This window comes from Rhinoraja longicauda, chromosome 4 (assembly GCF_053455715.1).
Source record: "Rhinoraja longicauda isolate Sanriku21f chromosome 4, sRhiLon1.1, whole genome shotgun sequence".
Classification (NCBI taxonomy): Eukaryota; Metazoa; Chordata; class Chondrichthyes; order Rajiformes; family Arhynchobatidae; genus Rhinoraja; species Rhinoraja longicauda.
In genome coordinates, this window is record NC_135956.1 from 817,807 (window position 1) to 833,871 (window position 16,065).

Genomic DNA, 16,065 nt, shown 5'->3' on the forward strand with positions numbered 1-16,065 from the left:
TACCTGGGTGGGGGTGGGTAGTTGGAGCAAAGGTTAATGGGACACAGGGCAAGAGAATTAGGACTTAAAGGAGAAGATTTCATTCAGCAGGTGGCGAACATGGAATTCTCCGGCATCAAGGGCAGTTGAGTCTACGTCACTAAAAATACTTGAGGCAAATTGTAGGAGGGAATTTTGCGCTATACCCATAACCTGTATCTGGCTTTACTCAGATAAGCACAGACACAAAATAAAACAGCTTGTAGATCAGTGTATCTTTCAAGTTAGTTTATTGAAAGCCTCAACAGTGTGCACCGGGAAACACTCTGAGAGAACCAAAAGTGTTTCAAAGATTCACAGTACTTACAGCGTTTTATATTTTCATGACACAATGGTTACTTGTGCATTTGAAACCAATCATCATTGATCAACGTCTCTGTAACCGTTCATCTTTGTCTTTACTGAGGGTTATGTTTAACCTTGTGTTTCCTGTTATTTTGAAAATTTCTTTCCCTTAAATCCAACAGATAGATACCATAGATGTCAATATCCCTGTCGGGAGAACTGATGGGGTCTACTTATTAAAAAAAGGCTTTCTATTAACTTCTGGGAGCCCTGCCTGCTAAACACAGTGACAAAGAACAGCGGTAATCACAAGATTGCAATGGATAAGAACCTAGATAGAACTGCAAACAACTATTCCCCCTCAATAGATAAGGAAGCCGACTTTTCAGCAGAGTGTGTCAGTTTTTAGTTATTTACTGCTCCCAGTATTTATTTTAATTGCTGTGCAGTCAAGGATAAATACAATTTCCGTAGAGACCGTTCCCTCCGTAACTCCCTGGTCCACTCGTCCCTTCCTACCCAAACCACCCCATCCCCGGGCACTTTCCCCTGCAACCGCAGGAGATGCAACACCTGTCCCTTTACCTCCCCCCTCAACTCCATCCAAGGACCCAAACAGTCTTTCATGGTGAGACAGAGGTTCACCTGCACCTCCTCCAACCTCATCTATTGTATCCGCTGTTCCAGATGTCAACTTATTTACATTGGCGAGACCAAACGCAGGCATTGTCGCTTTACCCGGCCCCCAGGACCAGCAGCAGGTCGCAGCCGTCGCTGTACCCGGCCCCCGGGACCAACAACAGGCCGCAACTCCACCCGGCCCACAGACACCGCACTGGGCCCACAGCCCCCACCAGGCAGAGTCCCACAGCACCGCTGGGTCCTACTGCCCACCCCCTACTACAGGTAACCACCCGGCCCACAGACACCGCACTGGGCCCACAGCCCCCACCAGGCAGAGTCCCACAGCACCGCTGGGTCCTACTGCCCACCCTCTACTTCAGGTAACCACAGCCAGTTCTCCACTGGATCTTCCCCCTTCCCCCTCTAGCCAGGCGACCCCAACTACACCCCACATCGGTCCTCATGCCCCCCTCTGCCCTGCTAACCCACCACCCCCTCACCATACATCCCCTCCACCTCCACCTGCCCCCCTGCCTCCATCCGACCCCAACCCCCACCATTGCCGGGTGTTCATCATCCCCCCTGACCTCCCCCTTTCAGACACCTCAGCATTTACCTTTGTTCCCCTCCGCCCCCACATCAACGAGTTCCGCGTCTGCCATGACGTGGAGCTCTTCTTCCACCGCCTCCGCCTCCGAGCCTTTTTCCATGGTAAGGAGTCCTCACCCCCCACTGATGACCCCTTCTTCCATCTCCAATGGACCCCCTCCTCTTGGACTCCCCCCGGTTGGCCAACTACCCTCACTAGAACTTTTCATCTCCAACTGCCGGCGTGACATTAACCGCCTCAAATTCTCCACTCCCCTGACTAACTCCAACCTCTCCCCTACTGAACGTGCAGCCCTCCACTCACTTTGCAACAACCCGGACTTAATCATCAAACCCGCTGACAAGGGAGGGGCTGTGGTAGTCTGGCGTGCTGACCTCTACCGGACCGAGGCCAGACGACAACTCTCAGACACCTCTTCCTTCCTATCCCTGGACCATGACCCCACCGACAAACACCAGACCTTTATCATCAGCACCATCACGGACCTCACCATCTCCGGCGATCTACCCTCCAATGCCTCCAAACTTATCGTTCCCCAGCCCCGCACGGCCCGATTTTACCTTCTACCTAAAATCCATAAACAGAACTGTCCCGGCAGACCCATTGTCTCTGCCTGCTCATGTCCCACCAAACTTATTTCCACCTACCTCGACTCCATCCTATCCCCCCTGGTTAAATCCCTCCCAAGACACCTCACACGCCCTCCATCTCCTCGATAACTTCCGGTTCCCAGGCCCCCACTCCCTCATCTTTACCATGGATGTCCAGTCACTCTACACTTCCATCCCCCACAAGGATGGTCTTGAAGCCCTCCGTTTCTTCCTCGACTGTAGAACTAGCCAATCCCCATCTATTAACACTCTCCTCCGCCTAGCAGAGCTGGTTCTTACCCTTAATAACTTCTTTGACTCCTCCCACTTCCTCCAAACGAGAGGCGTAGCTATGGGCACTCACATGGGCCCTAGCTATGCCTGCCTCTTTGTCGGGTACGTCGAACAATCCCTGTTCCAGACGTACACCGGCCCCATCCCCGAACTCTACCTCCGCTACATCGACGACTGCATTGGTGCTACCTCTTGTACCCATGCAGAACTCACTGACTTCATACACTTCACTTCCAATTTCCATCCTGCTCTTAAATATACTTGGACTATCTCCAACATCTCCCTCCCGTTTCTGGACCTCACCATCTCCATCACAGGAGACAGACTAGTGACTGACATCTACTATAAACCCACTGACTCGCACAGCTATCTGGACTACACTTCTTCCCACCCTGTCTCCTGTAAAAAGTCTATCCCCTACTCCCAATTCCTCCGTCTACGCCGCATCTGCGCCCGGGATGAGGTGTTTCACACTAGGGCATCAGAGATGTCCTCATTCTTCAGAAAACGGGGCTTCCCCTCTTCCATTATAGATGAGGCTCTCACTAGGGTCTCTTCTACATCCCGCAGCTCTGCTCTTGCTCCCCCTCCCCCCATTCGTAACAAGAACAGAATCCCCTTGTTCTCACCTTCCACCCCACTAGCCAGCGGATCCAACAAATCATCCGCCAACATTTCCGTCACCTACAACAGGACCCCACTACTGGCCACATCTTCCCATCCCCTCCCCTTTCTGCGTTCTGCAGAGACCGTTCCCTCCGTAACCCCCTGGTCCACTCGTTCCTTCCTACCCAAACCACCCCATCCCCGGGCACTTTCCCCTGCAACCGCAGGAGATGCAACCCCTGTCCCTTTACCTCCCCCCTCAACTCCATCCAAGGACCCAAACAGTCTTTCCAGGTGAGACAGAGGTTCACCTGCACCTCCTCCAACCTCATCTATTGTATCCGCTGCTCTAGATGTCAACTTCTTTACATTGGCGAAAACACACGCAGGCTCGGCGATCGTTTCGCTCAACACCTTCGCTCAGTCCGCCTTAACCAACCTGATCACCCGGTGGCTGAGCACTTCAACTCCCCCTCCCACACCCAGTCTGACCTTTCTGTCATGGGCCTCCTCCAGTGCCATAGTGAGGCCCACCGGAAATTGGAGGAACAGCACCTCATATTTCGCTTGGGCAGCTTGCAGCCCAGCGGTATGAACATTGACTTCTCCAACTTTAGATAGTTCCTCTGTCCGTCTCTTCCCCTCCCCCTTCCCAGATCTCCCTCTATCTTCCCGTCTCCACATATATCCTTCCTTTGTCCTGCCCCCTGACATCAGTCTGAAGGGTCTCGACCCAAAACGTCACCCATTCCTTCTCTCCTGAGATGCTGCCTGACCTGCTGAGTTACTCCAGCATTTTGTGAGGATAAATGCAATGACTCACCATAATCATAATCACACTCATACTTTATTAGCCAAGTGTGTTTTGCAACATACGAGGAATGTTATTTGCCATACAGTCATACCAATAAAAAGCAACAGAACACACAAAATACATTTTAACATGAACATCCACCAAAGTGACTCCTCCACATTCCTCACTGTGATGGAAGGCGAACAAAAGTTCAATCTCTTCCCTTCTTTGTCCTCCAGCGGTCGGGGGCCTCTAACCTTCCGTTGACGGGACGATCTTGACTCCCGTAGCCGGCGGTGGACCTTCCTTGTCGGGGCGATCAAACTCCTGCATCGGGGGGGGGGGATCTCAGCCCCCCCCGCGCCGGCCGATCTACCCCGGGTCGGAGCTTGTCGAACCTGTTGCGGCTTTGGAGCTTCACGACATCGGCCTCAACCCGAGACTGTGAGCTCCTTGATGTTAAAGTCGGCAGGCCGTGGTTGAAGCGTCGATCCAGGCAAGGGATCGCATTCTCTGATGGTAAGTCCACGCCCCGCGGTGAGGCTCAAAGTCAGTCCTGAGCAAGGCCGCCAGTTCCATGATGTTAGGCCGCAGAACGACCGGAGATACGATCCGGAAAACAATCGCATCTCCGGCAAGGTAAGAGATTGAAAAAAGGTATCCCCCGACCCCCTCCCCCACCCCCACATAAAACAAACCAGAGATCATTAACACATACCCTTTAAACACACAAAAAAATAACAAAACAAAACAAAAAAGACAAACTGTTGGTGAGGCTGCCATCGCAGCGCCACATCTATTTATTAACAGCCTAGCATTCTCTGTTGGCCATTTTTTCCCAGTCAGAGAGTCAGGGATGGAGGTTAGTGGAGTAACTATTACTAAGTTGAAAGTGCTTGGGAAGCTGAAAGGGCTGAAGGTGGATAAGACACATGGACCGGTCGGACTGCACCCCAGGGTTTTGAAAGAGGTGGCTTTAGAGATTGTGGAGGCATTAATAGTTATATTTCAGGAATCACTAGTCAGGATTGTTCCAGATGATTGGAAAATTGTCAATATTACCCCACTGTTCAAGAAGGGAGCAAAGCAGAATAGTGGGAACTAGAGGCCGGTTACTCTGACATCAGTGGTTGGTAAGATTTCAAAGTCTATTTTAAAGGATGAGGTAACAGAGTACTTAGACCTCCATGATAAAATAGGCCGAAGTCAGCATGGTTTTGTGGAGGGGAGATCTTGCCTGACAAATCTGCTGGAATTCTTTGAAGAAGTAAGCTAATGGCATGTTGGCCTTTATGACGAGGAGTTGAGTATAGGAGCAAAGAGGTCCTTCTGCAGTTGTACAGGGCCCTAGAGAGGCCACACCTGGAGTACTGTGTGCAGTTTTGGTCTCCAAATTTGAGGAAGGACATTCTTGTTATTGAGGGCGTGCAGCGTAGGTTTACTAGGTTAATTCCCGGAATGGCGGGACTATCATATGTTGAAAGACTGGAGCGACTAGGCCTTTAAACACTGGAATTTAGAAGGATGAGAGGGGATCTTATTGAAACATATAAGATTATTAAGGGATTGGACACGTTAGAGGCAGGAAACATGTTCCCAATGTTGGGGGAGTCCAAACCAGGGGCCACAGGTTAAGAATAAGTGGTAGGCTATTTAGAACGGAGATGAGGAAAAACCTTTTCAGTCAGAGAGTTGTAAATCTGTGGAATTCTCTGCCTTGGAAGGCAGTGGAGGCCAATTCTCTGGATGCTTTCAAGAGAGAGCTAGATAGAGCTCAGGGGGTCTGGGGAGAAGGCAGGAATGGGGTACTGATTGTGAATGATCAGCCATGATCACATTGAACCAGGTGCTGGCTCAAAGGGTCGAATGGCCCACTCCTGCACCTATTGTCTAAATAGCAGGAGAGACAAAGGACAGTCAGTGGATGTTGTTTACTTGGAATTTCAGAAAACCTTTGATAAAGTGCCACACGTGAGGCTGCTAAGGAAGATGAGAGCCCATTGTATCAAAGGGCAGGTACTAGCAAGGACAGCAGGTTGGCCGGACGGCAGAAGGCAAAGAGTGGCAATAAAGGGGGCTGTTTCTGGTTGGCTGCCATTAACTAGTGGAGTTCCGCAGGGCTCGATGCTGGGGCCGCTACTCTTCACGTTGTATATTAATGATTTGGATGAGGGGATTGAACGCTTTGCAGATGATATGAAAATAGGTGGAGGGGCAGGTAGTGTAGAGAAAGCAGGGACTCTTCAGAAGGACTTGCACAGGTTGGGAGATTGGGTAAATAAGTGGCAGATGGAATATATGTAGCAAAGTGTGGAGTCATGCATTTTGGTAGTAGGAATAATGGTGTTGACTATTTTCGAAATGGGGAGAGAATCCAGAAATTGGAGGTGCAAAGAGGCTTGGGAGTGCTGGTGCAGGTTTCTCAAAACGTTAATCTGCAAGTCGAATCGGTAATAAAGAAGGCAAAGGCAATGCTAGCATTTATTTCAGTTGGGCTAGAATACAAAAACAGGGATGTAATGCTGAGGCTCTACAAGGCGCTGGTCCGGCCATATTTGAAGTATTGTGAGCAATTTTGGGCACCATATCTGAGGAAGGATGTGTTAGCTCTGGAGAGGGTCCAGAGGTTTACAAGAATGATCCCAGGAATGATTGGGTTAACATATGATGAATGTTTGACAGCACTGGGCCTGTACTCGCTGGAGTTCAGAAAGATTGAGGGGGGACCTCATTGAAACATACAGTATAGTGAAAGGCTTGGATAGTGTGGATGTGGAAAGGATGTTTCCACTAGTGGGAAAGTCTAGGACTGGAGGTCTGAGAATTAAAGGACGTTCCTTTAGGAAGGAGATGAGGAGAAATTTATTTAGTCAGAGGGTGGTGAATCTCTGGAATTCTTTGCCACAGAAGGCTGTGGAGGCCAAGTCACTGGATATTGTTAAGGCAGAGATAGATTCTTGATTAGTACCAAGAACCAACCCCAACCACTACAATTCCAAAGTGTCCAAGCACCATTTTCCCCTTCACACTGCACCATTTGTCCTATCATTAATGTAGCTCTATTTATACAGGTGACTGTATTTATATCATCATTAACAACTGTATTCAATCTATCATTGTTCCTCTTGCTCCAGTTTGGGCTTCTGATGATTAAATCTTGTATCGTTACAGTGCTCATGAATCCAGCCTGACGCATACATATTAGAAGCCTGCAAAAACAGGAACAAATCCAGCCAATTGCCAGTTGTATTAGTTAGTCCTAGACTTCCTCTATGGTTTATACTGTTTCAACCGAGTCCAATGTTTCCATTTAGCAATCCCTCTCATGTCATAGGCACATGTTATTCCTGCCACTTTAGCGATGTCAACCTTTGAAACATGGATAATGCACATGAAAGAAGAAGAAGAAGAAGACTATCTGGGAGTCCCGATGCTGGTTTGCTAGATTTTTGCAAAAGCCCAAGTGTATTTTTCCGCACAATCTACTTTCTCTCTCCCTCTCTCTCTCCCTCTCCCTCTCTCTCTCTCTCTCTCTCGACCGTTTGCCTTCCCTCGGGATTTTGTAAGATAGGGTCTGACGTGATTGACCTGCAGATGACAGCGTGGACCCTCATCTGCACTTTACTAGACACACGCTGAACTTCACGCACTTACACATTTGCATTCCCGGAGACAGGAATCCTGGCTGCTTGTTTGCATTTTACAAGACAGACACTGTGATTACACCGAAACAAGATTATTCCCCAATTGTTCCAATTTATCTTCCAAAATAACAATTTCATATTCCTGGTAATTACAATTTCCCCAAATGTCAATTTCTTTCTGAAATGTTGGCATCTCATATCTGGAATAGACACACTCTTAATTCTTACACTTTACCCTGGATTCCACATGGGCCCGTGTGGAATCCGGGTGTGTCTTCAAAATCAATTCAGAACGAAAGAATTTGTCAGAAAACAAACTGACAATACACAGATAAGACAAAACAAAACTGCCTCTCCTTCATTAAATCCTTTGTAAGAAAACAAAGAATAAAGAGTTAATTTCCACATTGAAAGCTTCTAACAAATGTCCAAACAATGACAGATGATTGGGGTGGAGAGGAGAGGCCCACTCACACAACTTCTGAAAGGGACGCTACAAATATATTTCACATAGCAGAGCATAATCATCCAGTCACATCCTATGTCACCTAGATTAATTCAACATTCTCCCAGAAACAATCTAACAAACAATTTAATAACCTTTACTCTCACTTTTTCTACCGCTTTTCATACTTACCAAAATTAACTACCAAGTTGCCATGCCACATGCAATATGCTGACTCTCACAGACATTCTTACACTTATGGTAAATCGTCCCTGTCATACCGACTACTGTCCGAGTCACAGCTACTGGGACAGCAGCTCATTTCTTTACATCTATGTCATAGGTAGGGTTGCCAACTGTCCCGAATTAGCTGGGTCATCCCGTATTTTGGGTTAAATTGCTTAGTCCTTGTCCCGTATTAGGCCCGGATGGCGCTGTAGGTCCGGATACTGTAGGCCCGGGGGCCGCTGTGGTCCAGGACAGTGTAGGCCCGGGCGCCGCCTAATGGAGGTTGCATAGCAACCCGCTCCCGGACCGGGTGGCCGCCATTGGTGGAGTGGGAGCACGTGACCGCTGGCTGGGTGAGGTCACGTGGGGCGCGGGCGGTGACGTCACCTTGTCCCTTATTTGGGAGTGAGGAAGTTGGCAACCCTAGTCATAGGGTGCGACAATCCATGATCCTCATCATCCCCATCTTTATAGATCTCATTGTCTAAACTTCCCCACTGTTACCTGTGTCCATTGGCGGGGGCGGTAGGCGACACAGCCGGCAACATTCTCCTGCAAATTTCTTTTGTTCCTCTTCCAGTGCACAATCTAATGTTGCTAGCACACACCGCCAGATTCAGGGTCAATTTCTTCCCAGCTGTGACCAGGCAACTAAGTCATCCTATCACAACCAGAGAGCAGTGCTGAACTGCTATCTACCTCTTTGTTGTCCCTCAGACTATCCTTGACCGGACTTTGTTGCCTGTACCTTGCACTAAATGTTATCCCTTATCATGTATCTATACACTGTAAATGGATATCAATGTAATCATGTATTGTCTTTCTGCTGACTGGTTAGCACGCAACAAAAAGCTTTTCCCTGCACCATGGTACACGTGACAATAAACTAAACTGAACCGATAGTTTTACCTGTAGGAAAGAACTGCAGATGCTGGTTTAAATCGAAGATACACAAAATGCTGGGGTAACTCAGTGGGTCAGGCAGCATCTCTGGAGAGAAGGAATGGGTGACGTTTCAGGTCATGACCCTTCTTCTGTCTTCCTTCTCTCCAGAGATGCTGCCTGTCCCGCTGAGTTACTTCAGAATTTTGCGTCTCCCTTTGATAGTTTTACCTTTTGTTATTGGTTCTTTGCTATGACTGCAAATATAATTATTTCATTTTCATGTCTCTTTTCTTGTCCCTGACAGCAGGCTTTTCCTCAGCTGGGGTGACTCCGGATTCTCTATAACTTTCCCGATTATTTATTTATTAGTCGACTGTAGTTGGTACAGTGGACCCCTCAGGCTCCCATTTGATATCAGCACCGTTCTAATCAGTAGCCATCCTTACTGGCCAGTACAGTCCAGTACCCTACTGATATTTTATACTATTTTTAAACCAACCTTTAAATTTTTCACCAACGCAAGCCACCCGAGTCTATCTCACCGCACCCGAGGCTGATGTCTCACTGTACCAGAGGCTGATGGCTCACGTAACCGACTGTGTTAGTTAATACCCGTCATCTTGCATTACCTTCGCAGCAGTACCCAACGTCTTATGCCACCACGTTATTGCCCAACATCTTACACCTTCACCAATCTTGTCCAGTAGTCACCACACATTTCCTTTTCTATTTATTTTCCCCCACCTTGTTCGTTTGACACTACAACTTACAGTCGCCAGACACCAATCGGGAATCTACTCTAACGATGGGTGGTAAAATGAAACATACTCACCCGATCAGGAGCCACATTGTTGATGGTCATCCTACGTCGATTTTGCCAATTGTAGGAGGGGATTTTGTGCCACACCTGAACCATGCATCTGGCTTTACTCAGGTCAGCACAGACACAAAATAAAACAGCTTGTAGATCAATGGCGAGTCTATCGAACAAGTCAGTTTATTGAAAGCCTTAACAGTGGGCACCAGCAAACGCTGAGAGAACCCAAAGATTCACAATACTTGCAGCATTTTATATTTCCATGACACAATGGTTACTTGTGCATTTGAAATAAATCATCATTGATCAATGTTTCCTTAACCGTTCATCTTTGTCTTTACCGAGAGTTATGTTTAACCTTGTGTTTCCTGTTATTTTGGAAATCTTTCTCCCATAAATCCAACAAATAGATATACCATAGATTAATTTCCATTAACACAGAAAGATTTCCAAAGGGCATAGGAAGAGTATGGTATTGTGCTGAGGATTAACCCTGATTATGAATGGCAGAGCTGGTTCAAATGAGACTAAAGGCCTACGCCAGTTAATTCTTTCTTTCTGAGCCTTCACGCAGCACATCCTCAGGCTTTGGTTGAAGAATAGTACCCTTCACCACTTGTGCCAGTTATTGTTTGACTCTGGGTGTAGAAGTAAATTTGAGGAAGGACGTCCTTGCTATTGAGGCAGTGCAGCGTAGGTTCACGAGATTAATCCCCGGGTTGGCGGGACTGTCATATGAGGAAAGATTGGAAAGACTGGGCTTGTATTCAGTGTTTAGAAGTTTGAGTGGGGATCTTATAGAGACGTATGAAATTATAAAAAGACTAGACAAGCTAGATGCAGGAAAAATGTTCCCAATGTTGGGGAGTCCAGAATCAGGGGCCACAGTCTATGAATAAAGGGGACTGAGGTGAGAAGAAACTTTTTCACCCAGAGAGTTATGAATTTGTGGAATTCTCTGCCACAGAAGGCAATGGAGGCCAATTCACTGAATAAATTTAAAAGAGTTACATCGAGCTCTAGGGGGTAGTGGAATCAAGGGATATGGGGAGAAGGCAGGCACAGGTTATTGATTGTGGATGATCAGCCATGATCACAATGAATGGCATGAAATAGTCTCTTCCTGCACCTATTTTCTATGTTTCTAAATAATCTCTCCTTTACATTAAGCTGTATCATCAAAGTTTCTATATATCAAACATCATTTAACTTGGAAGAACTGGTTCTTCAATGTAGTTGGGTAAGAATTATACTCAGCATGTGTGTCTTCACAGATTGTAGTAGTTAATTGTGACAAATCACAACCTAAGTCACTACATAAACAATAAACCACGCCTTGCACTGACATCCACATGAAGAAATACTGAGCGAAAACCCTGAATAAATCACAATCCTTAATGTTATAAATGGCAGTAGGCACTATTAGCTTTGGTTTACCTGTAAGCAAAAAACAAAACTCCCATCTCCACCAAGTCCAGTCCAACACCTGGGGAATGGATCCGAGGTTAAAGCATGTATGTTCATCTACTCCCACATTTACAGGTAGCTTTTAATCCCACTGCTATTCCTCAAAACAAACAACAAAATTATTGAGAACCAGTATGTAGGTTATATATATTTTTATAAATCTATAAAACATTAATTCTGATAAGAGTCTGGTAAAGAAACAATTCAAATAACAAAAAAATCAGATTACCACCTTTATTCAGTGCAATTACTTTAGAAAAACTAGGATAAACATTAGACAAGTCAGAATCAAGAAAACCACAATGTATACCATTGGAAAGTAAAAGAGCACATATGGGAATGTTTGGCATGTATTGATGGTTTTCATTCACCTGCAAAAGTGTATTGGGAAATTGACCAAACTGAAGTGTATGATGGATGAATTACTTGGTATGGATTAATACTTGCTCCGAGATGAATCAGCAAACCTGATGTCAAATTACAGATTTCCTGTTGAAGCAAATATGCCACAGCCAAAAAAACCCCAGTGAAAACCTACAGAGAAATCTGGGGAAATCACTCTGTTTTGATAGTAAAAAATACCAATTATGAAATCATATAATCATATCTGTCTGGAGAAAAAATAGTAATCTGTTCTTCCGCTGGTTAGTCAAATTATGGGTGCTGGATGGGAGGTTTTGAATAACAATTTTAGGCACATCATGAAAACCATGAACAATGGGAATAGCTTTTTAAACTGGGGATGGACTGAGGGTATCCATCCAATCTACAGCAGGACCTCTACACATTTAAATAACTAGGTTTAATGTGACAAAACTCTGCAGCATGTGGCAGACCAGGGCTGCTATAAAGTATTACGTTTGTATACATTTGTTCAGTAAAAGGACTTCAGTTGATTAGCATGATGCAATTCTTGACAGATTAACCTTAAACCCTTAACTACTGATCATAGAGAATTATCAATATATCCAAAAGTCACTGGCCTACTTAGAAAAATCTTCATTTTAACTAGCACATATAATACAAGGCTATTTCTGAAAACACACTTCCATAACAAAAAAAGGCTCCTGATATATTCAGAGTTAGAAAACTAAAATAACTGGGATTTAATAAAAACAAATTTCAAATTGTTTTGCAATACTTCATGTTTACCCATTTTATGTACTGAATCTCAAGAGTGTAAAGGTTATAAAATGTAAATAAATTATGCAATATGAAAATTCACAAGCACTAATGAAAATTATTACATTTTAAAGAGAAGTGTTTACAGAACATGATTTCAGTCCTTGGGATTTTTTACTTCCCTCCACCCCAAATCTTTTACTGTACATGAACTGTAATGCTGTAATGCCAATATATTGTGAAACCTATCACTGTTTGGAGTAACACACTGAACATTCTGACAGATTGGAATCCATTTTATTCTTTCACAGGTTTTAGACCTTAACACTGAAAATAATCACAAAAATGTTATTAATATTTATTAACAAAAGACACTGCTGCAAAATCACTCCGGTATAAAACAGTATTGGCCTTTAAAGGACCACCCTTGGTCTTGGGAAGAGTCTTTCAGCAATGCAAGTGGTGTGTCAACGAAATGAATCCAGCCACCTCTATGTTTCCATATAGTTCATGTGCACCAATTTACAGTTTCCATCTTCTCAAGGCAAGAACCAGACTACAGGCATAACACAGGGTAACGACAAATGAAAATATCTGAAACAGAATGATAAAAAAAAGATTGAACAAATCGGAATGCTGCAGTTGTTTTGGTTTAATTTTAGGTATGAATTGCATTTCTCCATTTAATAATCTGCTTGCATTGTACTTTAAAAATATACAGTAAACACATCCCTAAACAAACCTTTAAGGATCAGAGACTGGTTGATGACCATAGTACCATGCATGCTCCCCATTCCTCCAACCCGTTTATCTTCGGTTACACAAGCCGAGATTCTGGGCTCCTTTAACATCAGTCTCTCGAAAATCTATTTTAATTATTTCATCACTGATGAAGTTACCATTAGTTGCCCAATCCTAAAATGGAGAGGGTACAGAGGAGATTTACTAGAATGTTGCCTGGGTTTCAGCACTTAGGCTACAGAGAGAGGTTGAACAGGTTGGGTCTTTATTCTTTGGAGCGTAGAAGGTTGAGGGGGGACTTGATAGAGGTTTTTAAAATTTTGAGAGGGACGGACAGAGTTGACGTGGGTAGGCTTTTCCCTTTGAGAGTGGGGAAGATTCCAACAAGGGGACATAGCTTCAGAATTGAGGGACAAAGGTTTAGGGGTAACATGAGGGGGAACTTCTTTACTCAGAGGGTTGTGGCTGTATGGAATGGGCTTCCGGTGGAAGTGGTGGAGGCTGGCTCGATTTTATTATTTAAGAGTAAATTGGATAGGTATATGGATAGGAGGGGATTGGAGGGTTATGGTCTGAGTGCAGGTAGATGAGACTAGGTCAGGGAGAATGGTCGGCGTGGACTGGTAGGGCCGGACAGGCCTGTTTCCATGCTGTAGTTGTTATATATGTTATATATGATTGGTACTTTTGTTAAAAAAAACCCCAGCAGACGAAGATGATCATTTATTACAAGGATAGACACAACTACTTCTTGACAGTTTGATTAATGTTTCAGGTAAACATTTTAAGATGATTTCCACCATATCCAATTTCCATTCTAAAATTCCTCCTTTCAGATCTATTGCAGCACATCCTGCACAAGAGACATTCCCACCCATGATCACAGGTGATCAATTTTCACCTTGACTACAAGTACTCCTGATGTAACCTTCATGATGCTTCTGATAACAACTGACATCTCTTCTGTTTTACTTCAGAAGGGAACTTCACCTTCTGTGCAGAAATTACTGATATAACAAAAATGGCTGTGTTATTATTCACAAAGGAGTTTTAAGCTGTGGTCATTATGTGGAAACATCTGCTGCAGCCATTAGTAAACATTATCCTGGAGCAATAGGTTTGGTCAATGATATGGGTTTTTAAGGGGCATCTTGACAGGAGACTCCTGGGTGTGGGAATTCTTGACTCCAGGACCAACAGCTGATGGCCACTAATGGTAGACCAGAACAAAATAGGGATGGGCCAACAGCCAAAACCGTGACATATTAATTGTCCAAAAGTAAATATCAGGCAGACCCATGGATTCAGTTTTGGCAAGGCCAATTTCATAAATTTAAGAGATAACACACTTGGAGATGGGGAGGGGTGTGGTCAAAACAATTAGTTGCGATTATGATAAATGACACCCACAGAAGAGGTCACGGCAAACCAGCAACATGTCTGTGATAAGCTACATGGAAATCATTGGAAGTATGGGATTGCTCCAAGCTGGCACAGACTCAACGGGCAGAGTGGCCTCTGGTTTCAACAGTAAAAAAACAAAGTAATATGAAATACCACCTTATCAGTAAGAAATTTAGGTTACATTCACCCATCTGAAGGAATAATCTATAGTTCATGCAAATTGTAGACACTGGGACATTTGACCAGAAGCAGCAATGGAATCTCAGCAGCTATGCGTACAGTAGTTGATAGTCTACCCGCATTTAGAAGGCCTTTAAAAAAAGACTTCCAGAATAAAAATAGCTGCACTGTTTCAACTAAATTCAGTTTAGTTTAGAGATACAACGTGCAAGCAGGCCTCTCCCTCTCCCCCCCCCCCCCTCCTTCCCAACCCCCCCCCCAAGCCCGTGCTGACCAACAATCACCTGCACACTAGTTCTATTCTACACACTAGGGACAATTTACAGAAGCCAATTAACCTACACATCTTTGCAATGTGCAAGGAAACCAGAGCACCCAAAGAAAGCCCATGCGGTCACAGAGAGAACATACAAACTCCATACAGACAGCACCCATAGTCAGGATCGATCCCGGGTCCCTGGCGCTGCAAAGCAGCAACTCTACTGCTGCAGCACTGTGCTTCTCCGATTTTCTCTATACTCCTGACAGATTCATTGTTCATTAAATAATTAAGGTTGCAATCCTGATTAGAGCTATCTTCTGAACTTTGTATTAGTTAGAAATGCAGAGATCAAAACTTACCGTAGCAACAACATTGATACTGTACTGTCGAAAATCTAGAATCGTTATAAACTTCACTCCCCCTAAACCAGTTGTATTGAAGTCTGGACGGTCCTTAGCCGCAGTCGTTGTTGCAGCTTCAAGCAGTGATGCTCCAAAGTAGAATACAAAGGCGATAAAGTGATAGACACAATCCTGTAATCAAATAGGAGTCAATTACTACCAATAGCATTTTGCATCAAATCCAACAATTATATATTTGACCAAAGTCGTAATCAGTTGATGAAAAGATTCTGCAAAAATAAAAATGCTGTCAGCATACAAGTTTGAGATAGAATAGCGACTACACATTGTGGAAGAAGGAACTGCAGATGCTGGTTTAAACCGAAGATATTGGACATAAAAAGCTGGAGTAACTCAGTGGGACAGGCAGCATCTCTGGAGAGAAGGAATGGGTGAAGTTTTGGGTCAAGACCCTTCTTCAGACTACACATTACAAGATTGTCAACAGTTTTAGAAAAGGGCAAAGTTTCTGGTCCTCCTCAGTATACAAGCATAGCAGAGTATTAAGTACAAGGATCCTTTTAGACCCACCTTTGATCTATGGCCTATTCAACATCTTAGAGTGGTGCGACATTTAACTTTGGAGAAACTGGCAACTCCCAAATGATACCCAATGATTGCAGGGTAG

General features: G+C 44.8%; 1 protein-coding gene across 1 annotated transcript in view; it reads right to left on the reverse strand.

Annotated features, from left to right (window-relative positions):
• Window positions 1-10,023: 10,023 nt before the first annotated feature.
• mal2 (mal, T cell differentiation protein 2) overlaps window positions 10,024-16,065 on the reverse strand; it is a 43,590-nt gene continuing 37,548 nt past the window's right edge. The window contains exons 3-4 of the mRNA XM_078397125.1: window positions 15,396-15,569; window positions 10,024-13,043 (exon numbers count right to left, since the gene is read on the reverse strand). Of these exons, the coding sequence (XP_078253251.1) occupies window positions 12,972-13,043; window positions 15,396-15,569 (246 nt within the window). The 3' untranslated portion in view covers window positions 10,024-12,971. The remainder of the gene's footprint in view (window positions 13,044-15,395; window positions 15,570-16,065) is intronic.